Source organism: Phyllopteryx taeniolatus, chromosome 8, assembly GCF_024500385.1.
Source record: "Phyllopteryx taeniolatus isolate TA_2022b chromosome 8, UOR_Ptae_1.2, whole genome shotgun sequence".
NCBI classification, from domain to species: Eukaryota; Metazoa; Chordata; class Actinopteri; order Syngnathiformes; family Syngnathidae; genus Phyllopteryx; species Phyllopteryx taeniolatus.
Window position 1 is genome coordinate 17,071,909 of NC_084509.1, and position 25,100 is coordinate 17,097,008.

The 25,100-nt window shown below is 41.2% G+C and overlaps 2 protein-coding genes across 4 annotated transcripts in view; both read right to left on the reverse strand.

Annotated features, from left to right (window-relative positions):
• dhx34 (DEAH (Asp-Glu-Ala-His) box polypeptide 34) overlaps positions 1-14,254 on the reverse strand; it is a 32,176-nt gene extending 17,922 nt beyond the window's left edge. The window contains exons 1-4 of the mRNA XM_061781220.1: positions 12,991-14,254; positions 8,844-9,158; positions 4,602-4,859; positions 3,356-3,458 (exon numbers count right to left, since the gene is read on the reverse strand). Coding sequence (XP_061637204.1) covers positions 3,356-3,458; positions 4,602-4,859; positions 8,844-9,158; positions 12,991-13,677 — 1,363 coding nt within the window. The 5' untranslated portion in view covers positions 13,678-14,254. The remainder of the gene's footprint in view (positions 1-3,355; positions 3,459-4,601; positions 4,860-8,843; positions 9,159-12,990) is intronic.
• A 323-nt stretch (positions 14,255-14,577) lies between these two features.
• Positions 14,578-25,100, reverse strand: part of st14a (ST14 transmembrane serine protease matriptase a) — a 31,601-nt gene continuing 21,078 nt past the window's right edge. For all 3 annotated transcript variants that reach the window (XM_061781221.1, XM_061781223.1, XM_061781222.1), the window contains exons 13-20: positions 24,256-24,360; positions 24,071-24,178; positions 22,656-22,772; positions 21,381-21,506; positions 20,986-21,169; positions 19,845-20,116; positions 16,889-17,025; positions 14,578-15,565 (exon numbers count right to left, since the gene is read on the reverse strand). In XM_061781221.1, the coding sequence (XP_061637205.1) occupies positions 15,407-15,565; positions 16,889-17,025; positions 19,845-20,116; positions 20,986-21,169; positions 21,381-21,506; positions 22,656-22,772; positions 24,071-24,178; positions 24,256-24,360 (1,208 nt within the window). In that variant the 3' untranslated portion in view covers positions 14,578-15,406. The remainder of the gene's footprint in view (positions 15,566-16,888; positions 17,026-19,844; positions 20,117-20,985; positions 21,170-21,380; positions 21,507-22,655; positions 22,773-24,070; positions 24,179-24,255; positions 24,361-25,100) is intronic.

Below are 25,100 nucleotides of genomic sequence, written 5' to 3' on the forward strand. Positions count from 1 at the left end.
GGTATTATCAAGAGGAAAATGAGGGTCATCAGACCCCAAAACAAAGAAGAACTGACAACAAGCATCAAGGAAGTCTGGGCTTCCATAACCAATGCCACAGGCTGATTACCTCAATGCCACGGCGCATCGAGGCAGTGATTAAAGCAAAGGGATTCCCAACCAAGTATTAAAGATTTACATATCCTTTTGAAAGTACCGTATTTTGATTGATTTAATATGACCCTAATTTCGCTCTCTTTTTTTTTTTTGGTTTACAAAAACTGAGAAGTAAATGGTGATTTCTTCACAGTATTTACATTTTTGAATTCCTGATTTCGTGGGTTTTATGAGCTGAAAGCCCAAATTATGTAAAAATAAACAAATAAATACTTGAAATTGTTTAAATTGTGGGCCCTGAATCTATAATCTATGAAAGTTTAACTTTTTGAATGGAATTAAGGAAATAAATAAACTTTTCCATGATATTCTATTTTTTTTTGGAAAGGGTCTTTAGTGTACACACTGTATTCGCTTCATTGGTGCCACATGTACTGGAGACGAGGAGGTGCTTACCCTGGGAAATAGTAACACCATTTCTTACTTAATAATCCATAATTTGATCTGCTTTTTTTTCACTTTTTCTTAATTTGATTGGCAGTATGGCGGCACGGTAGTCGACTGGTTAGAGCGTCAGCCTCACAGTTCTGAGGACCGGGGTTCAATCCTCGGCCCCGCCTGTGTGGAGTTTGCATGTTCTCCCCGTGCCTGCGTGGGTTTTCTCCGGGCACTCCGGTTACCTCCCACAGCCCAAAAACATGCATGGTAGGTTAATTGACGACTCTAAATTGCCCGTAGGTGTGAATGTGAGTGCGAATGGTTGTTTGTTTGTATGTGCCCTGCGATTGGCTGGCAACCAGTTCAGGGTGTACCCCGCCTCCTGCCCGATGATAGTTGGGATAGGTTCCAGCATGCCCGCGACCCTAGTGAGGAGAAGCGGCTCAGAAAATGGATTGGCAGTATATTGCCTGTTAGGGTATTAATGATCCTCTGTACCTGTGTGCTAAATGTTTAATATTTAAGTGCAATTTTTGTGAACAGAACTGGAGTCTTGTTTTACTTATATGTTTTTATTTATATAAAATATTTTATTTATTGTTCTACATTTCAATACCAATGCTCAATATTCTTGAGAATTAAAAGTTAATTGCTCTTAAATAGGATGTATAGTATTGGAATAATTATGTGGCATTAAAAAAACAACACCAATGATAGTATTGTCTATTGTGATAGTTTCTGTGGAAACACACTATATTGCCAAAAGTATTCGCCCACCTGCCTTGACTCGCAATTGAATTAAAGTGACATGTCATTCTTAATGCATATGGTTTAATATGACATCGGTCCACCCCTCTGCATTTATAACAGTCTAAACTCTTGTGGGAAGGTTTTCCACAAGATTTGGGAGTGTGTTTATGTGAATTTATGACTATTTTTCCAGAAACGCATTTGTGAGAATACACAGTGATGTTGGATGAGAAGGCCTGGCTCTCAGTCTCCGCTCTAATTCATCCAAAGGTGTTCTATAGGGTTGAGGTCAGGATTGTGCAGGCCAGTCAAGTTCATCCACATCAAACTCTCTCATCCATGTCTTTATGAACCTTAATTTTTGCACTAATGTACAGTCATGTTGGAACAGGATGGGGCCACCTCCAAACTATTCCTACAAAGTTGGAAATGTCCAAAATATTAGTCCCTCAACTCCAGTGAAAGGAACTCTGAATGCTTGAGCATACCAAGAGATTTTGGACAGTCAAACAGTTTGGGGATTACCCTTTCCTGTTCCAACATGTCTGTGCACCAATGTACAAAGCAAGGTCCATAAAGACATGAATGAGAGAATTTGGATGAACTCGACTGGCCTGCCCAGAGTCCTGCCCTCAACCTGATAGAACACCTTTGGGTTGATTTTGAGTGGACAGTGAGCCAGGCCTTCTTGTCCAACATCAGTGTGTGACCTCACAAATATGCTCCTGAAAGAATGGGCAAAAATTCCCCTAAACTCACTACTAAACCTTATTGAAAGCCTTCCCACAAGAGTAGAAGCTGTTACAGCTGCAAAGGGTAAACCAACATCATATTAAACCATATGGAATTAGAATAGGATATCACTTAAAATCATATGTGAAGCAAGGCAGGTGAGCAAATACTTTTGGCAATATAGTGTACATCCACAGAAACAATCAGAATAGACAATCCTATCATTAGTTTTGTTTTTTAATGTTACTATGACAGGCCTAGGTGAGTGGCCTAGACCAGTGGTCCCTCAACCCCAACCAGTTGTCGACTATCGGCCACTGGCTAGGGTGGGGCGTGGTGGCAACTGAGTCGGAAGCTAATTGTCCGGCGGGGCCAGGAGGGGGTAGATTCGGGGATTCACAATATGTTGTTTGAGTATCGTCATCGCAAAGTATGTGTACGCAACAGTCACATCGCACGGTTTGCTGCGATGTTGGTGTTCTGGAATTTACAGTGAATCAACTGTAAAAAAAATAAAAAAATAAATACAAATAAAAAAAATAAAAACAGCTGAGGGAACTGTTTGGACATGCTAATAGAATGTACTTATGCTGCATTTCCTATTTGGCTCTTCAGAATGAAACAAGGTAGGCATGTGGCAGCTGAATATAAATAATTAATATATATATATATATATATATATATATATATATATATAATTATTATGTATGAATAATTTATATAACAACAGAATCAAAATGTTATTCATTACTGTATTAAATACTATTTTAAAATATTAACATAGTTGTGTTATATTATTAAAATTTTCAATAATACAATATAGTTTTAATTAAAATATTTATTTGATTATTTTAGGTTTATAATTTTTAAATTACCACATAACAAAATTACTGACAGGTCCCATAGGAAATAATGTTAAAAGTATATTTTTCCAGAAAATTGTTTTTGAGGGGAGTAATTTGGCCTGAGTAATGTACATAAAATATCAATTATGTATCTAAAAAAATAAATATACAGTAATTATGGTGAATTGTTATATTTATATACATGTTTAGTAGATTTTACTAGATTAATTCATGATATTATTTATTATTGTATTTATTATTATTTTATTTAATTAAAGTTGTTATTGGTTTTAAAAAAAACAACGTGACATGAAACGTGGTTTTTATTTTCTTCTTGCCAGTAAAGTAAAAAAAAAAAACATTTTTACTTGAGTACTTCAGTACATTTTTTACTTTTACTTAGATACAAGAGTTGAATCAGTATTTTTACCTTTACACAAATACCTGTACTTCTACTAAGTATAGAGTGTGACTACTTTGCCACTTCTGCCTACCTGAGTCGACAACAAAACGCACGCCATCTATGGTGACTGAGGTCTCTGCGATGTTGGTGGAGATGATGCACTTCCTCACACCAGGGGGCGCTATGTCAAACACCTACATCAAAAACGAGAATAAATGTAACAAATACAGTGGTACCTTTTTCTCTGAGCTTAATTCATTCCACGACCGCACTCGTAAATCAAATCACTTGTATGTCAAATTATCTCATTGAAATTAATGGAAACGTTGTGAATCAGTTCCAGCGCCCCTCCAAAACACCAACAACAAATTGAAATAAAAATAGCACGCTACAGTATTGTAACGTGTAAAAGCATACATTAATATAAAATATTAATAATAACATAATTGAATAGAATGTAAAGAATTAAACAGTTCTTATATCAGGATTTCATACTTTAATTCGATGGACACTTTGCTGCTCCTTCTGCTGTGTATGCCTTGGCCACCAGTGGGAAGCATAATACATACATAATATCCATCCATTTTCTGAGCCGCTTCTCCTCACTAGGGTCGCGGGCGTGCTCGAGCCTATCCCAGCTATCATCGGGCAGGAGGCAGGGTACACCCTGAACTGGTTGCCAGCCAATCGCAGCGCACAAACAAACAAACAACCATTCGCACTCACAGTCACACCTACGGGCAATTTAGAGTCTTCAATTAATGCATGTTTTTGGGATGTGGGAGGAAACCGGAGTGCCCGGAGAAAACCCACACAGGCACGGGGAGAACATGCAAACTCCACACAGGCGGGGCCGGGGATTGATCCCGGGTCCTCAGAACTGTGAGGCTGACGCTCTAACCAGTCTGCACCGTGCCGCCCATACATAATACATACATAAAAAAGGCTGTCTAAAATAAGCTGCAGTAATATTGTCTGTTTTTCGCAAATAAAGAATATAAAAAATCTTCTGCACATGTTGCTGCACCATTTGTGTTCAAATATTTGTTGCTTAAAGGCTTATAACTACAGCAACATTGATGTTAGCTTTATCAGCCCGTCTAGGGCGTCTTGGATCTTGTGTCAACGTTAAGGCTAGGAGACTTTCTAAAGGGAAAGTAATGCAGTTTGGTAAAATACACAACGTGTAATTTTCTTTGTTTTACATTTAGTTTAAGAGTCAACTTAAGCTGTGAACAGCAATAAGCAGCTTGAAGCAGGCACACTTGGTCTCTTTTGGACGAACTTAATGTAATAGGTAATTTGTCCATTATCTGGGCTCAAAATGGTGTTGGTACCTTGTCCTGCTGGGCCAGTGAGAGCGTACTGTGCAGCGGCAGTACGATCCAACGGCGCGTGTGCGTGGCGTACACCTGACACGCCTCTTGGATGGCGCTGATCTCGGCCACGCCACTCAGGAAGACCAGCAGGTCGCCACGCTCCTCCGGTGGGTAGCGCTGGTCGATGCCCTGCAGGATGCGCAGGTACGGCCGGGGCTCCAGTTTCTCCATGCGGGACGGTGCTTGCTCTTCTGGGGGAATAGGCTGATAGATCACCTGAATGGAAAATGACCGATGTATAATTCAACACTTATTGTTGCACAATCATGGTGACGGCTAATTTACCCAGGGTTCACGTTTCCGGTTTGCCACCTTGCCATTGGTTAATTGAAACAGAATGTGGCAAATCGAATATTGTCCATGTTCCCCACACTGGCCAATCAAAATTGGCTGCGTCAAAACTCAAAAGCCCTTCCTGATAAAAGTTAAAATGAGCGCGCTCATTCAACTGTGTGTGAACAGTGTTAATGGTTTAGTCCCCCCCCCCCCGCTTCGGAAAATGCTTCAAATCCGCTGTCCAGCTGCTGCTGGCTAATACGGTGGCTGACAGGGGCAAATGCACTGCAAATGGCCATATGCTCCATAGCAGAAATAAGCAGAATTGCAGCATTTTTCTTTTGCAGCAGTTGTTTTTTGTGCTTGCAGCACCCTTATCTAGCAGCATTTCTCTTTTCCAGTTGTTTTTTTGCGATTGCAGCATTTTTCTTTTGTGGTTGTTTATTGTCATTGCAGCATTTTTTAATTGCAGCATTTGTCTTTTGCTGTTGTTTTACGTGCTTGTTTGTTTTGTGTCATTCCTGCATTTGCAGCATAGGGTCACTTGCAACTCATTTGCCCCTGTCAGCCACCTTACGCTAAGCAGTCAAGCTCACAGGCTTTCCCAGCGATGGGGAGCAGCGCATCGGGGAAGACAAGACCTGATGCCGCTTGGCGCTGAACTGAAACATGCATATTTTATTACTGCAACGTATGTTTGAAGTGTCGATGGCCAACGTGTCCTGCAATTCACATCAGTTCTCACAGCGGGCTAGCTGCCTTCTTCATCAATGCGCGAGCCGCTAATCCCACTTTGGTTGTTATGCCGAGCTGCAGTGACGGTGGCTAGAACCTGGCTGGAGTCGGGCAATTTAGAGTCTTCAATTAACCTACCATGCATGTTTTTTGGATGTGGGAAGAAACCGGAGTACCCGGAGGAAACCCAACGCAGGTACGGGGAGAACATGCAAACTCCACAAAGGGGAGGCCGGATTTGAACCCAGGTCCTCAGAACTGTGAGGGAGATGTGCTCACCAGTCGTCCACTGTGCTGCCCAGAAAATATATCATCTTAAAAAATTTGTTATCGTCAAGGACGTACTGAGCTCAAAATTCAGGCCAAAAATTTGGATGGCAAGACGGATTTATTACTTTTTTTGTTCCTCCTGCCTTGCAACGAAGCCCTGAATTCTAACCAATGAGCAGTGACGATGATTTTAGGTCTCATCATTTTTGCTGTACACACTGTATGCATAATACCGTTGTACTGCAGCCATACACACAGCATCTTTCCCGGTCTGGTTATTGCTGCTTCCTGTTCAATTCTCTTACTTCTTCCCAATAAGACCACCACATCGTCCTCCTCCTCCTCGTTCTCCAAGACCAGGAGCACCTCCTCACTGCCACCATGGGGTCACCCAGTACCTCAATAACCCCTCTGCTAGTGACCCTCACCCCTGACGCTGCTGCTGCTAATAATAATAATCATCATCATAACAAGAGTTATGTTCTTAATACACAAAGGCAATCCATGTAAGAAAATTACTTAAATCACAAACACACACACCTGGGGGTACTGGGGGCGGAGACGACCCGCTTAGGGCTTGTCTGCTGCTTAAAAACAATTGTTGGTCGCACAGCACACTAGGGTTGGGCATTGGTTGATTTTGAAAGATTCCGGTTCCTTCTTTCAGTTCCGGTTCCAAACGATTCTGGATTCCGATTCTTTTAGGGGCTGGGTCAAAAATGTTTGCATGGTTTAAATAAAAGGTGTCCAAATTACTAACATCAATTTTCTTAGAAGCCCACAGCATAAACTAAAATGAACATTTGACTCAGGGTTTACTTGGCTTGTGTTTTAAGTATGTAGCCTTTAATTTTAAAGGGTTCGCAATGGAACTCAGCATTTTGGCATGAAAAATAACTTCACCAAACACCAGTAAAAATGAAAGTAAAACGAAAAAGAGTAACGAATGGAACCAAATGCTCTGTAAAACATTAATTCCTTTACCTACCCACCGATGAGACACAAGGTTAGTGTTTGTGATACTGTCAGACGTTTTTGTGAATTTTGTCCCAATTGTAATGGATGTAAAGTTGCTAGTTTGACCTTTGGTAAAGTTTTAGCTCAATGTTAAGCCTGTAATGCGATTGTTTCTACTTTCTTTCCAGTATGGTAAAGTAATTTATATTTTGTTTTTGTGTCTGTCAGCAGCTCTTACCTTGGTTTGAAGACTAAAATAAAAGCTAAAAACCATCAGTGCAAGAGTGCAACCCACCGTTTAATTTGTTAGCTGCCTCAATGTTGGTATAGGTGTGTTTTATTGTTTCACGCACCCAATTTTACTGAACTGAAGTTCCACCCGGTATAGGCTGAGGCTCTGAGCGGGAGGGATCGCGTCAGCCTTCTACACATCGTGAAAACCTACTTAATCCAAGTGTTGCACTGAGGTGACTGGTCATTTATTTTAACATAGTTAAGACACACTTTTGTTCGCCGCTGCCATTGGGCACAAGTACGTCTTCGTGCGCGTTCTTCTTCGTTGGTTTTTGCTGTATCTTTGTTAGTTTTTGCTACTTCTTCTTCGGGGTCGGCGGGCTGTAGTCATCGTAACTGGGAACTGAATTTGTTTAATTCAGTCCTAATTGATGGCCTACAAAAAGGTTTCATTGCCAAGGTGTGAGTCAAGACACATCTCATGATGGGTATGACCATAGAGCTGTCTCGAGACCATCGCAAACTAATTGTTGCAAAACATAACGATGGCATTGGTTACAGGTGCAGATCTAAGCTTCTGAACATTCCAGTGAGCATGGTTGGGGCCATAATACGTAAGTGGAAAGCCAATCATACCACCATAAATTTGCCTCGATCAGGTGCTCCTCGCAAGATTTCTGACAGAGGAGTGCAAAGAAGAATCAGAAGAGTCAAAGAGCCAACAACCACCTGTGGAGAGTTTCAAAAAGACCTGGAATTAGCAGGTACTGTTGTCACAAGGAAAACAGTGAGTAATGCACTCAGCTGCCATGGCCTGTAATGGATGCACGCTCATCACGAAAGACAAAAAAAAAGCATGTCAAAGCTTGTTTAAAGTTTGCTGAACAACATTTTGACAAGCCAAGTGAATACTGGGAGACTATAGTCTGGTTGGATGAGAGCAAAATGAAACTGTTTGGATGCTATAATGCCCACCACGTTTGGAGGAGAAATGGCACTGCACATCACCATACTAACAGGGACGTTCCGAGGTGGGAACATGATGGTGTGGGGCTGCTTTTCAGAAATTGGTAATGGTAAACTTTATATTATTGAAGGAAGGATGAATGGGCAAATGTACTGCGAGATTCTTGACAAAAGTCTGCTTCCATCTATGAGGATGATGAAAATTAAACGAGGGTGGACATTTCAGCAGGATAATGATCCAAAACATACTGCAAAGGAAACTCTCAACTGGTTTCAAAGAAAAAACAATAAAGCTGCTAGAATGGCTTGAAAATCTATGGAAGAACTGAAACTCAAGGTCCATAAAAGAAGACCACAGAACCTTCAAGATTTGAAGACTCCTTGTGTGGAGGAATGGGCCAAAATCACAACAGAGCAATACATGTGACTAGTTTCTCCATACAAGGGGCATCTTGAAGCTGTCATTGCAAACAAAGGCTTTTGTACAAAGTATTAAATAAATACCAGTTGGCGTGTTAGGGGTTAATTGTAGTTACGTTTCATTGGTGTAAGGATTATGGACGGGTCCTTGGAAAATGAGTCCCCTGTAAGAGGTCCCTGGGCTTAAAAGGTTTGACAACCCGGCATAAGACATTACTTTTCCATTGTTTTTCTTTTAAATTAGGATGGCCAAATTCTGAATCCTGGAAGACTGAAACAGATTAATTCTGTTTCTATTATTTCTGCTGAGGGGATAAAAGTAATAAAGTTCTGTGTGATCACCTGTATGGGGAAGAGTCTCCCAGGCACCTGCAGCACGGGAGCGCCACCAAAGTAGTCAGAGAAGAGCTTGATGTTGATGGTGGCCGACATGAGAATGAGCCGCAAGTCGGCTGGTCGATCGGCCACCAGCGAGCGCAGCACGCCCAACAGGAAGTCACCGTGCAGGTGGCGCTCGTGCACCTCGTCCACGATCAGCACCTGGTACTGCTCCAGTGTTTTGTCCTGCTGGATCTGCCTCAGCAGCAGACCCTCTGTCAGGAAGATCAGCTTGGTGGCGGTGGTGCGCGTTGTCTCAAAGCGGATCTGGTAGCCCACCTGTGGGAACGCGGCTACGTTTGTGACCACACTCGAAATTAAAAAAAAAAAATTTAAAACATTAATATCTCAAATCATCTTTCTTCATTAAAATGAATGGAAATGCCAGGACTCTGTTCCAGCCGCGCCCTTTCAAAAATTGTAATGTGTTTTTAATAAGAAATATAGCACTCTATAACAATTCACTTTGTAAAAACAGAGTAATGACTTTTGAACTTTTTGACGCAACTGGGGTTTAGTTTCATTGACGATGTGGTGGCGGTTAGGAATTATGTAGTGAGGCTCGAGGTGCTTTACTGTCTCTGTGTGTGCTGTCATTATTGGGAACGCCGTGCGTACTGTGCACCTCTTGACCTCTGAGGGGCAGTGTGGTGCACGCAATGAGATAAACACTTGCAGTAACAAGGAAAGTAGAAGTCACGATCGAATATTGTTAATATAACTTGTTTTTCAAAGAGTTTGAAGAATATATGCCAGAGACTATTGGTATATTGCCTGTTTGTATGTATTTATACAGCATTTGTGTACAAATATTAATAATAATAATAATAAGTGCTGCGAGTTCAATACCAATTTTTGTTAGCTTGTCAATGGTGTTTTTAATTCATTGTGTGTTAGCTTTGAGCTAGCAATTTTTGTGATCAAAAACGAAGAAAGAAACGATGTCTGTGATGGATTTGAACATTCAATTCAGTGGACTTCAACTGAAGTGTCAATACATAAATTTAACCCATCAACATTCACTCTTACTCCTTGCTACTATGTTAGCACCTTAGCAACCTGTTGTGATCAAGTGGGCTCAGCATGCGCTGCTGGATAAACGTGCTGGAGCAGAGCATGGAATAAACTGCTTGTATAAGAGTGGTAAAATCGGAGATTTTAGATCCACTCTGATTCTATACTCGTTTTTTTGCTGACATTGGACAGATTTCCGATCTCAAAGATAGGATCAGGACACCCTTAGTCTTCTTCTTTTCCTTTTGGCTTGTCCCGTTAGGGGTTGCCACAGCGTGTCATCATTTTCCATGTAAGCCTATCTCCTGCATCCTCCTCTCGAACACCAACTGCCCTCATGTCTTTCCTCACTACATCCATCAACTTTCTCTTTGGTCTTCCTCTAGCTCTCTTGCCTGGCAGCTCCATCCTCACCGTCCCTCTACCAATATACTGACTCAACACTGTCTAATAAACTTTGCCCTTCATCCTGGAACTTTTCTGTCACACAACACATCTGACACCTTCCCGCCACCTGTTCCAACCTGCTTGGACCTGTTTCTTCACTTCCTGACCACACTCATCATTGCTCTGGACTGTTGACCCCAAGTATTTAAAGTCATCCAAGTAATGCATCTGTGGTAGTCTTTCTAGGCATGAAACCATACTGTTGCTCGCAAATACATCTGTCCTGAGTCTAGCGTCCACTACTCTTTCCCATAACATCATTGTGTGGCTCATCAACTTCATTCCTCTCTCGTTCCCAAAGCTCTGCACTTCACCCTTGTTCTTAAAAATGGGCACCAACACACTTTTCCTCCATTCCTCAGGCATCTTCTCACCCGCTCGAATTCTGTTGAACAAGCTAGTAAAAAACTCCATAGCCACCACTCCTAGATGCTTTCATACCTCCAGAGGAATGTCATCAGGACAAACTGCCTTTCCATTTTTCATCCTCTTTAATGCCTTTCTAACTTCCCCCTTACTAATCATTGCCAATTCCTGGTCCACCACATTTGCCTCTCCTACTCTTTCTTCTCTCTCATTTACCTGATTCATAAACACCTCAAATTATTCTTTCCATCTATCCAGCACACTAATGGCGCCAGTCAACACATTTCCATCTCTATCCTTAATTACCTTAACCTGCTGCACATCCTTCCCATCTCTATCCCTCTGTCTGACCGACCTGTAGAGATCTTTTTCGTCTTGTTTTGTGTCCAACCTGGCATACATGTCATCATATGCCTCTTATTTGACCATTGTCACCTCTACCTTTGCCCTACGTCGCATCTCAATGTATCCTTTTCTCCTCTCCTCGGTCCTCTCAGTGTCCCACTTCTTCTTAGCTAACCATTTTTTCTTCTCATCTACACTATAGTAAAATAATTTAAACCCTGCCCCTAAACTTCTAGCCTTATTGCGTTTCCACCTCCTCTCCTGGACACACAATATGTCAACCTTTCTCCTAATCATCATGTCACACAACTCCCGGGATTTTCCTGTCATAGTCCCAAAATTCAAAGTCCCCACATTCAGTTCTAGGCTCTGTGCTGGCTAAGAACCCGCTTCCCACCTCTCCTTCATCTTCAACCCACAGTTGCTGAATTTCCACCGGTGCCCTCCAGGTTAATGGCGCCGGTGGCTGACGTTGTTAACCCATTCCACGGCCGATCTGGTATGGAATTCTTTGGATGAACGCTCATATTTTTTTGGCAAAGTTTTAAGATGGATGCCCTTCCTGACGCAACCCTCTGCATTTATCCGGGCTTGGGACCGGCCTACAGTTTTGCACTGGCTTGTGCCCCCATAGGGCTGCATTTGGACACCCCTAGTAATGACAAATTTAAATAGAATGTAAATTAAAAAGTTTTGCCAATTTTTCGATTCAATTCAATGGACATTGTGCTGCTCCATCTGGTGTAAGCACCTTGGCCACCTTGGGGCAGTGTGGAGATGGTCACATTACTCCTTAGTAAACTGCAGTAATATTAGTTGGTCTTTGAAGAGGATAAGGCGCCATGGTGGATGACTGGTTCGAACATTTGCCTCACAGTTCTGAGGACCCAGGTTCAAATCCGGCCTCGCCTGTGTAGAGTTTGAATGTTCTCCCGTGCCTGCATGGATTTTCTCCGGGTACTCCGGTTTCCTCCCACACCCCAAAGACATGCATGGTAGGTTAATTGAAGACTCGAAATTGCCTGTAGGTGTAATTGTGAGTGCGAATGATTGTTTGTTTATATGTGCTCTGCGATTGGCTGGCGACCAGTTCAGGATGTACCCTGCCTCTTGCCCAGAGTGAGCTTGGAGAGGCTCCAGCACGCCCACGACCCTAGTGAGGATAAGCGGTACGGAAAATTAATGAGTGGAGAGGATAAAGAACATATGCCTGTGACTATTGTTATAGTGTCTATTTACATATTGCTTTACCATTTGTGTCCAAATATACGCTTCCCAAAGGGTGATAACACCGCCACGCTGATGTTATACGTTAGCCCGTCTATACTGTTTAGGATCCTTTATTAGCATTGTCTTAGCACTTGTTTGCAGAAGCTGAAGTTGTGTGGTTGTTTTAAATATACATGTAACTCTCTTTTCTATTTTTAGTTTGACTGTAAACTTAAACTGTGGGTAGGAATACTAAAATAAAACTAGAAATGAAGCATTGTTCAGTATCTGCCAAACTGCTGCTTGTTGTGAAGTGAGTTGAGTTCACTGCCACCACACGTCATTCATCTCTAACATTTTGGGGGGAAAAAAACAGAAAAAGAAACAGCCAAACTACAGGCTTGTATCTCGAAAAAAAATGGTAAGTCGGGTCATTCATATCTCAAGGCACAAATTTCTGAATTTCCACCACGTATATTTTTGAATGAACTTTAACTGCTGAAATGTTAATTTTGCTGGTGTTCCGTTTCACTTGCAAGCAATTTACCTCACGTACCATCTTTTTGACTGACTGAATGGCGTGACTTGGTCAAATGAGGTGTAAGGGTTTGTTTCCTCGTGGTGCCATCGGCGTTTGTGCAACCCGAAAGTACGTGATGGCAAGGTAAAAAAAATACACTTGGATTATTTCACTTTAAACCTGAACAGTGTGGGAGTAAAAAACACAAACCTTTGAGCCGTACTGGTTCAGACTCTCAAAGCTGACCCTCTTGGCCAGGGAAATGCAGGCGATCCGTCGGGGCTGGGTGCATGCTATGTGGGAGAACCCGGCCGAGACAAGATACTGGGGCACCTGAGTGGACTTGCCACAGCCGGTGTCTCCCGCTACCACGACCACCGGGTGGCGCCTGACCAGGTCCACGATGCGGTCTCGGTATTGGAAGATGGGCAGGTTCTTCTGCTCCCGCTGCAGCTTGGCCAGCTTGCCAAAGCTCTGCCGCTGGCTGAAGTCCAGGTAGTGCAGCAAGGACAGACGAAAGTCCGAGATCACATGAGCGTTCGGACCCGAAGAGTTGCGCCTGCTGTGGTTGGGGTGGGATTGTCCGAGACGCTCCTCGATGTCTCTGGTTACCAGAGACACGTTGATGCGGTATCGGGCATCATACTCTTTAGGAAGGTCCAAAGACCCGGTTTGAACCACGTCTCTGTCCTCATCAAGGCTGGGACCGGATCCACACATATCCTTCTTTAGCTTGAACCTCTGGAAGCGGTCGAAAAAGGCCCAGAAGTCTTTGTGTTCCTGGCTGCCGGCTTGGATGTAGTCGTTGTGACGGAAGAAGATCTCGTCCAGTTGGGCCCGGCAGTGAGGATTGTCCCAATCCCACAACCGACTGTGGGACCTCCCGTCTACATTCATGGTCCCTTCCTTCTCAGTACTTTTGTAAATATGTATTTATGTCTTAAATGTATATTATGTTAGGTTATTTCGGCTTTAGCAATTCAGAGACTCGAACAACTACCGGAGCCAAATTACATGTGTTTTAACATACTTGGCTGATAAATATGATCAAATTACATGCGTGTTTTAACATATTCATTCTGATTTAAACGTACCGACTGACATGAAATAAAGTCGCTAAGTTTCAACACCAACATGAACATGATAAACTACACGTAATAAAAAGTTTCCCTAGATTTTAAACACGTTATACGAATGCAAACACGTACGGTAGGTCAATTTAACATCTAATTTAAATATTTCTTAACAGCAACTGTGAAACCATTATGCACTTACAGCGGATAAGGTCGAACTTGTTTTGAATTTGGGCGGAAGAAAATCACAGTCGGACCAACTTCCGTTGGCACCTTCCCAAAGATAGTCCGGTAGAGAACAGCGTTGTAAAATTGTTCCGTCTTAATTTACGACATGGAGAATCATCAGTCAAGTTCCTTTATTTTTTGCATAAAATGTAAATTAATCGGTAAAACTAAACATTAATTTGGCAATATAAGTAGGCCTACAGGGGGTCTCGATTTATGACGGGCCCAACGATTTTTTTTTTATTTTCCTAAAGGATGGAGCTCTCTCTCTCTCTCTGGAAAGGAATACAAAAAAATAGGACTTATATTAGAAATATTTTATTTTGAAACCTGCTATAAAAAAACATCAACACATCCACCTAAGTAAAACGGTCGTATTTGTTTTTATTACTGTGTTGAGCTAAACGAAACCAAAATACAAACAAAACCTATGCAATGTTGATCTCTCTCTCTCCCTCTCTCTCTCTCTCTCTCTGGAAAGGAATACAAACAAATATGACTTATATAAGAAATATTTTATTTCGAAACCTGCTATAAAAAACATCAACACATCCACCCAAGTAAAACGGTCGTATTTGTTTTTATTACTGTGTTGAGCTAAACAAAACCAAAATACAAACAAAACCGATGCAATGTTGATATTGCTCGCAAAATAATACAGTACAGTATTTAAAAGCAAATGATGCATTTCGGGACCATTTAGGGACCTATGTTGGTTGAAGATTCCTGTGGTAAAATGTGTATAGGCTGTGCCCCCACAAATGTACTCTGACTGCTTTCTGAATGTTGAATTAATGTTTTCTTTTATGCCATTCAATTCACATCTTAAATCTGTTATTTACATTTATTAAAATCAGACTTGTATCTATGCCAATAAACACCTAAATCAAAACAAAATATATGAATAATGGCAGTCAAAGTAAGTTTTTCTTTTTTCTGGGACACCCTGTATGATATAGGAGGTAGGATGGACTGCTCTTACAGTTGTTGCTGTTTGTGAGGAAATATAACTACAAATTAGACAATTGGTTAAAAAGGATTCTGTGTGTGTTCAATCTCTTGAAAACCTGTTTGTGTGTGCGTGGGTGTGTGCGCTCTCAATCCAAACATGCTAAAACATTAAGAGAAAACACAGGAAATAAAACATATTTACAATTTATCAAGCTGACTATAATAAAATCACAGTGGACACGGACCAGTGCTGCACTTGCTCTTCGAGCGACACGTGGTGCTTCTTCTTCTGGGAAGTCGACAATCCACACTGCAGTAACTGTGTGTCTCAGTCCATATTTCTGTCCACGGCCCCCCTGTGCGGCCGTTTTGTTCTACACACCCGTCTTCTCTTTGATCCAGCCATGGAATTTGGTGACCGTTGTGTAGATGCCTGGCTTGTTCCGGCGGGCACAGCCGTCGCCCCAGCTGACCACGCCGCCCAGGAACATGCGGTTGCCGGATGGAATGGAGAGCGGCCCACCAGAGTCCCCCTGACGCAGACAAATGTAGTAAGTACATTTCATTGATATAGGACCTCTCACAAAGAAGGCTCACAAAGTACTTAACATTGTTTAAAAAAAAATTAATCATACATATACTGTATAAAATACAGAATCACAATTTGTCTGTTAATACAATAATAAAAACATCAAAACAAGTCATTACTGAAATACCTGGCAAAACAGTGTTTTTGAATGCTTTTTAATAAGTAGTAACAGACGTAACGTGGGTTAGCACTGTGCATGTGGATATGTGGCATAACTTGTGTTCGGAATGATTTTAATAAAAAACAGCTGGGAATTTATGGCCTCCCTGATCAGAACCCAAGCAGTGTTCTGTTACTGGACTTCTGTGCTTGTCACGAACTGTCCATAACCGTATCAGATCCCTGAATAAGGGCTTTTCGGTCCCTGTATGACCAGTGTCAGAGTTTGGTCCACATTACCGGCAGTAAGTCGGATTCATTTCCGGTGAGGGTTGGACTCAGTCAAGGCTGCCTTTTGTCATTGATTCTGGTCATTACCTTTAAGGACAGAATTTCTAGGCGCATCTGAGGTGTTGATGGGAGACGGTTTGGTGGCCTCAGCATTGCGTCTCTGCTTTTTGCAGATGATGTGGGTCTGATGGCTTCATCAAACCGTAATCTTCAACTCTCGCCGGAGCGGTTCGCAGCCAAGTGCGAAACGGCTGGGATGAAAATCAGCAGCTCCAAATCTGAGGCCATGGTACTCAGTCAGAAAAGGGTTAAGTGCCCTCTCCAGGTCGAGGAAGAGATTCTGCCCCAAGTGGAGGAGTTCAAGTATCTCCGGGTCTTGTTCAAGAGTAAGGGACGAATGGAACGGAAGATCGACAGGCGGATCGGTGCAGCGTCTACAGTGATGCGGACTCTGTATCGGTCTGTCGTGGTGAAGAAGAAGCTGAGCCGAAAGGCAAAGCTATCGATTTACCGGTCGATCTACGTTCCTACCTATTCCAATTTTCAGGATGGTTTTCTTGTTTTATTTTTCTCAAGCCCAGTTTTTGCCCTTTTTTCCACTATAATACTTTTGTCAGCTTGGATACCCTGTGGTACCATGCTGTGCCAAGCGTCTGGTTTAGACTGTTTGTCAATTGTCAGTATAAATATGATTATGTGTGTGGTGTGCTCTTTTGGTCATTTCAAGTAAGCCACATACTAAAAGAAAATTAAACACACACACAGTCATTTCTTCCTTGTAATGTGTGCGGTCTCGCTCCTTTAAAAAATGGTTAAGGTGGTAAAAATGGGTATATGCATACCCCACCTAATTTGGATATAATAAACAGCAAGTTACCTGACAAGCGTCGACTCCTCCACTCAGAACACCGGCACACATCATTCTGTTGGTCAGCTGACCGCCCATCAAATTGTCACACACCTTGTGGTTGATAGTGCGCACCTGAGCTTTTTGCAACACTGTCGCTGCGACTCCTGAAAGACACACAGAGGTAGACACGTTTGAGATTTCGCATGTATTCTTTTTACAGATAGAGAGATGTAGAACACGACCAGGAAGGGTAAAAACAAATGTGAAAAAAAAAAAAAAATTCAAGCCTCAAACGTCGAACAATCAGTTCAGGGACACCCTTAACCTTAAGTAAAATTCTATACAGAGCTCTAGACATGACATGGAGAATTATTTTATTTATTTATATATTTTTATTGCGGCCATATTATAGATACAACGTGCACATGAAATGCTAAGTTATATTTTTCAATGCATTAGATGAGAGTGAGTGATGCAATTCATGCGGGTATAGTTGTGCATACTTTGTGACGAATGCATTTTGTTAGTACCGGTGTATATACTCCAGGGGTGCGCTGTGGTGGTGGTGGGGGGTGGGTGTGGTGGTGGGGGGTGGGTGTGGTGGTGGGGGGTGGGTGTGGTGGGGCGGGGCGGGCGGGCGGTGGGCCGGTACCCGTGCCCCCCCCCCCCCCCGCTTAGGCACTGGTTGGGGCGCTTCGGTTGGCCTAGAGGACCTAGGTCCTGGGAAATGGGTGGCGTCCCACTGGCTGGGTCCCCTGCGGGATGGGCTCACTAGATTGGCCCCCCTCGGGGTGGGGGGGAAACACCCTTCCTCAATATCCTGGCTCAGAATCTCCGTACACATGCATGTGATATGATGTTCATTCACTAATAAGTTCGATAGACACGCTATAGGCTTAAATTGCTTGTGCTGGGACCACTAACAACAACACAGGTTATACTAACATACCAAATCACAGGTTCTTACAGGTGTTTAGACAGTATTAAAAGCATCTCACCGCACACTCATCAGTAGCACTGCCTTGCTCATTTCCCACATCATGTCCTGTCCTGCTCTTTTCTGTCCTCTCTCATCTTGTTCTATTGGTTAGTTATTGCATGTCCTCAACAGGTGCCCAAACCACCACCCACAAATAAGAGCACGATTTGACTGTTGTAACGTTACATGTGGTCAACTAGCTAGGCTGTTTTACTATTGTTCTGCTGTGGCTCGCACCCCTATTCCCCTTGTCCGTTCAGTCCCTCTGTCTGCCCCCTGAGACCCGTTTTCTGTCCGGCTGCATTGTTAATAGAACAGAATAATTAAAAAAATAAAAATAATAATAATAGAAAAAAAAAAACCAGCAAAACTGTTCCAGCACAAAAGGCATACAGATCCACCATTCTGCATGGCCTTGCAGATTAACAGGACAGGTTTAAAAAACAAACAAACAAAAAAATATGTTGCAGGAGTGACTAAAGTTGGTATAGTGGTGATTAGGCTATGTTCACACACTGCAATTTTATTACAGTTTAACAAAAATTATTGTCTTAAATCTAGTCGAATTATCTTGTCCATCTTGTTTGGAGTGTTAAATATTAGTTAACATATTACTGTGTATTACACTTATTTCAAGTAAATATCCCTTTTTTTTCTTATTGAGTACATTTATCTAAACGTTGTCATTTTACACTTCTATCAAGCAAAAAAAAAAAAAAAAGGGTTTCAGATAGTGTTTTGAATGATATATTTTTTCTGGCACATTCACATTTCCCCCTGAAAATAAGAAAAGTCACTCCCAATCTGACTTGAACAAAAAGAACAGTTCAGCTCAAACTTCCAAAAAGAATGGACATCTGATGTTTAAACATGTATTATGTAATTATTTCTGTTAACACAATCAAAATCAATCAATGTGTTCTTCCATCACAGTCTGGTTTGGGCTGTTACAAAAAAGGACAAACTCCGACCGCAACGGACAATCAAAACTGCTGAAAAGATTGTCGGTACCCCCTACCCACCCTTGAGGACTTGCACGCTGCCAGAACTAAGTCAAGAGCGTGCAAAATCCTCTCGGACCCTCCACATCCCGGTCACCGGCTCTTCCAACTCCTTCCCTCAGGTAGGCGCTACCGATCAATGCAAACTAGAATTCGCAGACATTCCAGCAGCTTCTTCCCTCTTGCAATCAACTTCTTAAACAGCTAACCTACAATTCCATTGCAGCATGCTGCCAATTTTTTGGGCTTGAGTTTGTTGTCACATTTCTGTCGGGCCAATTATACATTACTCGTGCACTCACTGTAGTAGTCTCGCCACGTTGCACTATTTGCATATACTGGCCACTCATGCCAGAGTAGCATCTGCCCCACTTGCACACTGATTGAGGATTATCTGCAACATTTGCACAATCAACATTGTCCCAGATGATCGCGCTAATAGTCACTTTAAACTGCATCCCCTCCTTGAAGTCTCGGCGCCCTTTGCACAATTGTCATTGCACCGGACTTTTGCTATATTAGTCATTCCAACTGCTCTAAGTGCTAGATGACTCTGCATCTTTTTGCACAATTGTCAAGAAAAAAATAATAAATTGTACCGGCATTACCAGATAACTAGCAACGCTTTATTGCTCAGTGACTGTTTTTTGTCAATGTCTTTATGTCTCAAAAGTGTTCTCTGTCAATTGACTGTCAGTTGTCGTACTAGAGGGGCTCCAACTACCGGAGACAAATTCCTTGTGTGTTTTTTGGACATACTTGGCAAATAAAGATGATTCTGATTCTGAACAGTCAGTAATACACCAAAAAAAACTGTACCCCTGTAAAAAGCAAACACTATTATTTAGGTGTGAGAATTGTAAATATGATGGTTAAATTGTACTATACTTATTATTTTGGTATACCATTAAAAAAAGCTAAACAACACACAATTGTACGGCTTCATAGGTTTTAAGTGTGGTTTGATTAAGGGGTTTCTGTTGGCACAATTGGGGAAACTCACCTCCCTCCCGAGTGGCGCCCCAGCCAGTGATCCAGACGGTGGTCCCGACGGTGAAGTCGTGCGTCGGGGCGGGGAGGCAGATGGGCTGGATGTAGTCGCTGTACGTGACGGGACTGTCCAGCTCCATCAGGGCGATGTCGTTGTCAAAGGTGTAGTCGTTGTAATTTGGGTGCGGAATGATCCTCTTCAAGTTCCTTTTTACTACTGTGCTGCCTATGTTGCGCTGCGTGTGGAGGCCCATATACGCCTCCCAAGTACCAGCCTCAGAAAACCTGTTGTGGTGAATATTTCCTTTTACTGTCAAGAGTGTAGATTGTAGATCTGCAATGGGCAAAGTACTGCCCACTCCTTGATGTGATCCGGCACACTGGGCATTTACATTATTAAGAGTCCTATAATATTTTGTTGCATTCATTTAGCTGTTTTTCTGAAAAAAAGGTTCATTTATCCTTTCTTAAAATGCATTTATTCCATTTAATTTGTTCATTAAAATGTACTTATTCATTTTGTATTTATGTCATTAAATCATTGGTTAAATATTAGTATAATACATTTACATGTATTTCTATAATTTTGATATTATAAATAAAAAGTATAAATAAAAAATAAACTGAAGCTGTATAAAAATAATGTATTAAATTAAAAGTAATTCTAAACCACACAATTTCAAAAGCACATCAAAACAGACTATTATTGTATTTATTTTAAAATTAAATTAGAAATAAAACAAATGTGGAAACAAACTAAACCTACTTACCTTTATTTTGATGTATTAAATAATGGGGTGATTAATTCTAATTAAATTATAAATAAAATTTAAAGATAAACTCTTACATAAAGTATATTAGTGAAATTGGTAAAAGTGTGAAACATAACGTTTTCATTTTATTAAATAATTGCTAATTATAATTAATTATAGATAATACAACAAAAAAAGAGCATCATTTATTTACTTTCATTTCATTGTTTACAAATATCAGCAAAATGATTGTTTTTAATTGAATCATTAATTATTAATGATAAATAATGCAATTAAAAAGTGAGCATTCATTATTTTATAGTTTCAAAAATCAAATGTGGCACAAAGTTCGCCCACCCCTGGGCCCTGTGGTAGAGCCAAGTTAGCAAATGTGAAGTCTACCTGTCCCTGCCGTTGTCCTGCACACAATGGGCGGCGGTGACAAGCCAGAGTGGGCCGATGAGGCTGGCACCACAAACGTGTCCGTAACGCTTGGCGTGCAGGCTGACTTGCCACGGGAACTCGCCCGCCTCCGCATCCTGACCGCCAACGATACGTGATGTCTTGAACTTGCTGCGCCCACAATCTGCGGAACCAACACAGCCTTGTCACACAAACACATGACAAACAAAACAGACACAAAAACACACAAAGACAAACAAAAACACACATAAACAAACAAACACGTACTACTGTACAACAAACAAACAAAAAACACAAACACATACCCCAACAACAACACACACACACACACACACAGAGGATGGGAATCGAAGGTAGTGTGAGAGTGGACGTACCGCAGTTGTCCTCATCCGAGCCATCCTCGCAGTCTTTGGTACCGTCACATTCAGGGTTGACTTTGCTGATACAGTCGTCGTTTTTGCATTTGAATGTGAGGTCAGTGCACAACACAGAACCAGCAGCTGTGGGCGTGCATGCACACACGCACGCACACACAAACACAGACACACACACACCAGGGAAGCAAACATTAAAATTAGACATTGATGGAGTTAAGCAGTGGCAAATGAGTTCTACAATTAAGGAGTTAATTACTAACTACTACCAAGTACTTACAGTACATTAGTTAAAAAGACTGGTAAAGCAGAAGTACTAATTCACCTCCTGTACTTAAAAATAAAAAGATACTGACTCATAAATGTACTTAAGTACAAAAGCACAAAGTAAAAATGGATTTTCATGTCAAAAATATAGAATTCCTCATTTTAATAATTTGGCAGAAAGAAATTTTTTTCACCCTCTTATTAAATTATTTCGTGCTTGTACTGAAAAAAATAAATAATAATACAACGTTTTTAAAACACGCACTAGCTAGTGTTGGCTGAACTTTTTTTTATCCCATAGTTTTGTTAACCTTGTGAACTGACTAACCCAAAAAAATGATAAAATAGCCTAATGACAGCAGAAACAAAATATCTTATTTATTTTGGAATAAACGAGGGATTATTGAATTTGTACTTCTTGACTTCCCACCACTGACTACTACTACTAACACCACAACTATTAGTACTACTACTATAAATTACTTTTAGCGGCTTCCATGGTTCAAAGTGCGTCCCCGCTGATGTGCACTGCTTACACTAATAACATGGCTGCAGAGAGAGGAGCTAGTTTACAGTCAGTGTCGCCAACCTAGCAATTTGGCCGTGATATTTTGCGTCGTTGAGTGGAATCATTTTCACATTGTTTTGCTTATAACAAGAAAGGAGCCCGGCGGAAGGCAAACACTGTCAATGGCGCAGACCATTGCCAAAAACATGGTGCCCAATAATAATAGTGATTATCAACATGTTGAAATCTTTTGACCCAGAGTAAGTGCTTCTCAGCTGCAGATTTTTGCCGAGGTTGCCTTGGCTCACCTTTACAACTCTGTGTGAGAAAAGAACATTATTGCTATTTGTGCAGGGGGTTGTCCTCGGGCCCCTGCGAATAGTAAACTTGCTATTTTGGTGTAGCTAAACAGTACGGAGCTAAGCACTGAAGGAGGAGTTAAGGAATGAGATGAGAGTTTAGCGTGCATCAGGATTCCGGAGAAGAGTTGAGGAGTTCACCTCGTTCACAGCCAAGCTCATCAGAACCATCGCCACAGTCGTCTATCCCATCACAACGACTCTTCTCCGAGACGCATTGGCCGTTCTTGCAGGTGAGTTGTCCAGTAGAACAAGTGCCTGGCGGGACAAGAAGCGCACAGTTTAGACCAGGGGATCTCTAACAGTTTGGGTCAAGGGACCACCTAAAGGGGAGATATTTTTCCAAGGACCCCCTAATAATCATAATGGCAATTAAACATAACTACTCAATTTTATTTATATAGCACCAAATTTCATGTTGTTAAGCCAATAGAATAATTGCCTAAGTAATTTTTTACTTACGGTCACAATAAAACACAATACAATAAAAAAAAAAACAATGTGCTTGCTAAAAATTGTAGATTTTTTTTCCATGTCTGTGCAGATTTACAGTCAGAAAAGTTGGCTCGAGGTAACTGGACTCTACTTGTGTTGAATTTGTTGTATTTCTTTCTTGTTTTCCCCCCCAAAAAAACAATACAAAATGACTATAAGATTATGCTATTAAGCAAATGACATATACCCCTAAATGCCACAGGAATGGAAAAGCTTCCTATTTTCAGGGGAAAAAATCCAATGTAACGATGATGAATTCATATTTTTTAGAAAAAAAAGGTCATTAGAATAAAGTCATATTTTGGGTCACAACTTGTGAGAATAGCTATATTTTTCAAAGAGAAAGTAGTCATATTTATAATTTAACATATTTATACATCATTATGTAAAAAATAAAACGACAAATTATTTGAGAATATTTTTTAAACAAAAATGTCCATTTAAATTTAATATTGTTTTTCAGTCAAAGTTAAATAAGAGAAGAGAGTCATCCAAAAAAATGAATTTAAAAATACATTATTCTCATAATATTATTAATCATCGTAATACCTTTTATCATGGAAAAGTTGCCTTAAAATAGGACTATATTCTCTGGAAAATAACAGATTTTATCCCTGTAATAATATGCATTTAATCAAACTTCCGCCATGGGATATATATATATATATAAAAGCAACTTTGTCAGTGATGTCAGATTTATTTAAGAAGTTACAATCATAGCTGATCTTTTAATTGGTCCATAGCTAAGGTAGGGAGTTTTAATTGCTGTATGCAGTCAGGTCGGCATTGCAAATGAGAATCTGTTCTCAGTTGCCTTACCTGGATAAATAAAGGTTAACATTGGTTTAGTATGTTTGTTTTCTCTGCACGCCGGTCCCCATTTTTAGCTATTTACTTTTAAAAAAATGCTACAACATAATAATGTATTGCAAATTATTTTGCAGACTCCCAAACTGGGGGCCGTAGACCCACGGGACCCGTCCGTGTTTAAGAAACCACTGCGTTAGAGTATTTTACTGAGACGCGTTAACACTGATGCATCGGGAATGAACGCTTCGTACCGCAGTTCTGCTCGTCTGTGCCGTCGCCGCAGTCATCTACGCTGTCACACTTCCAGAACATGGGCTTGCACAGCCCGTTCTTACAATTGATCTGACTGGAGCTGCACTCTGGAGTAGGAAACAAGCGGTTAGCTCAGCATGCTAGATGGGTAATGTGAACTGTCACCACTGTGAAAATGACATACTGCAGTTCAGCTCGTCGCTCATGTCGTTGCAGTCGTTCCAGCCGTCACACTTGAGCTCAGGCTTGATGCAGCGCTGGTTCTTGCACTGGAACTGCTTGGGGCAAGCTGCAGATACCGGTAACACCGTCGGGAAATAATCACAATTTGTCAGAACTAGGCAGAGGTGGGAGTAAGTCACTTATGAGCAAGTCATAAGTGTGTCTCAAGTCTTAACCTTCAAGTCTCAAGTTACTGTGGAAAAAATAAAGCCACCCAAGTTGAGAACTCACAAAATTTGGGTTAAATGAGTCATAAATCAAGTTCTATAATCTTACTCAGTCACAAAATATATTCACATTAGTCACTTTGCACTCAGCATCTGTACTTTTGTTGAATTCACTGTAATAACACATTCACAATGACAGCTTTTTTTTATGGTTCCAAAATTAGCCTCTGTATCGAAACAAGCAGATTTTCAAATGTAAACAGGCAAGACTTGTCAAGTAATGTAGTTCAAGTCTAAGTCAAGCTGAGTCTCATGAATATCAAGTCAAATCTAGTCTGTCACAAGTTTTAGCCAAGCAAGTCTCAAGTCCTAAAATCAGAAGACTGGCCGCCGTACATAGAGCGATGCGACAGAAATCGATTGGACTGTCGTCCAGTGTGCAGGATTCTGAAACTAGTTTTCACGAGTTGCCGGCGGTCAGCCTCTAGTTTCGCTACCATTCAAAATTTTAATCGCAGGTGAGCGGCGTCGCAACGTCACAGATGTAACGACCAATCAAATATGCCATTTTCCATTACATGATTTTTCGGAACAAAAGTTACACTCCGGGGTATGACGCGAGACACGGCTGTCCGCACCA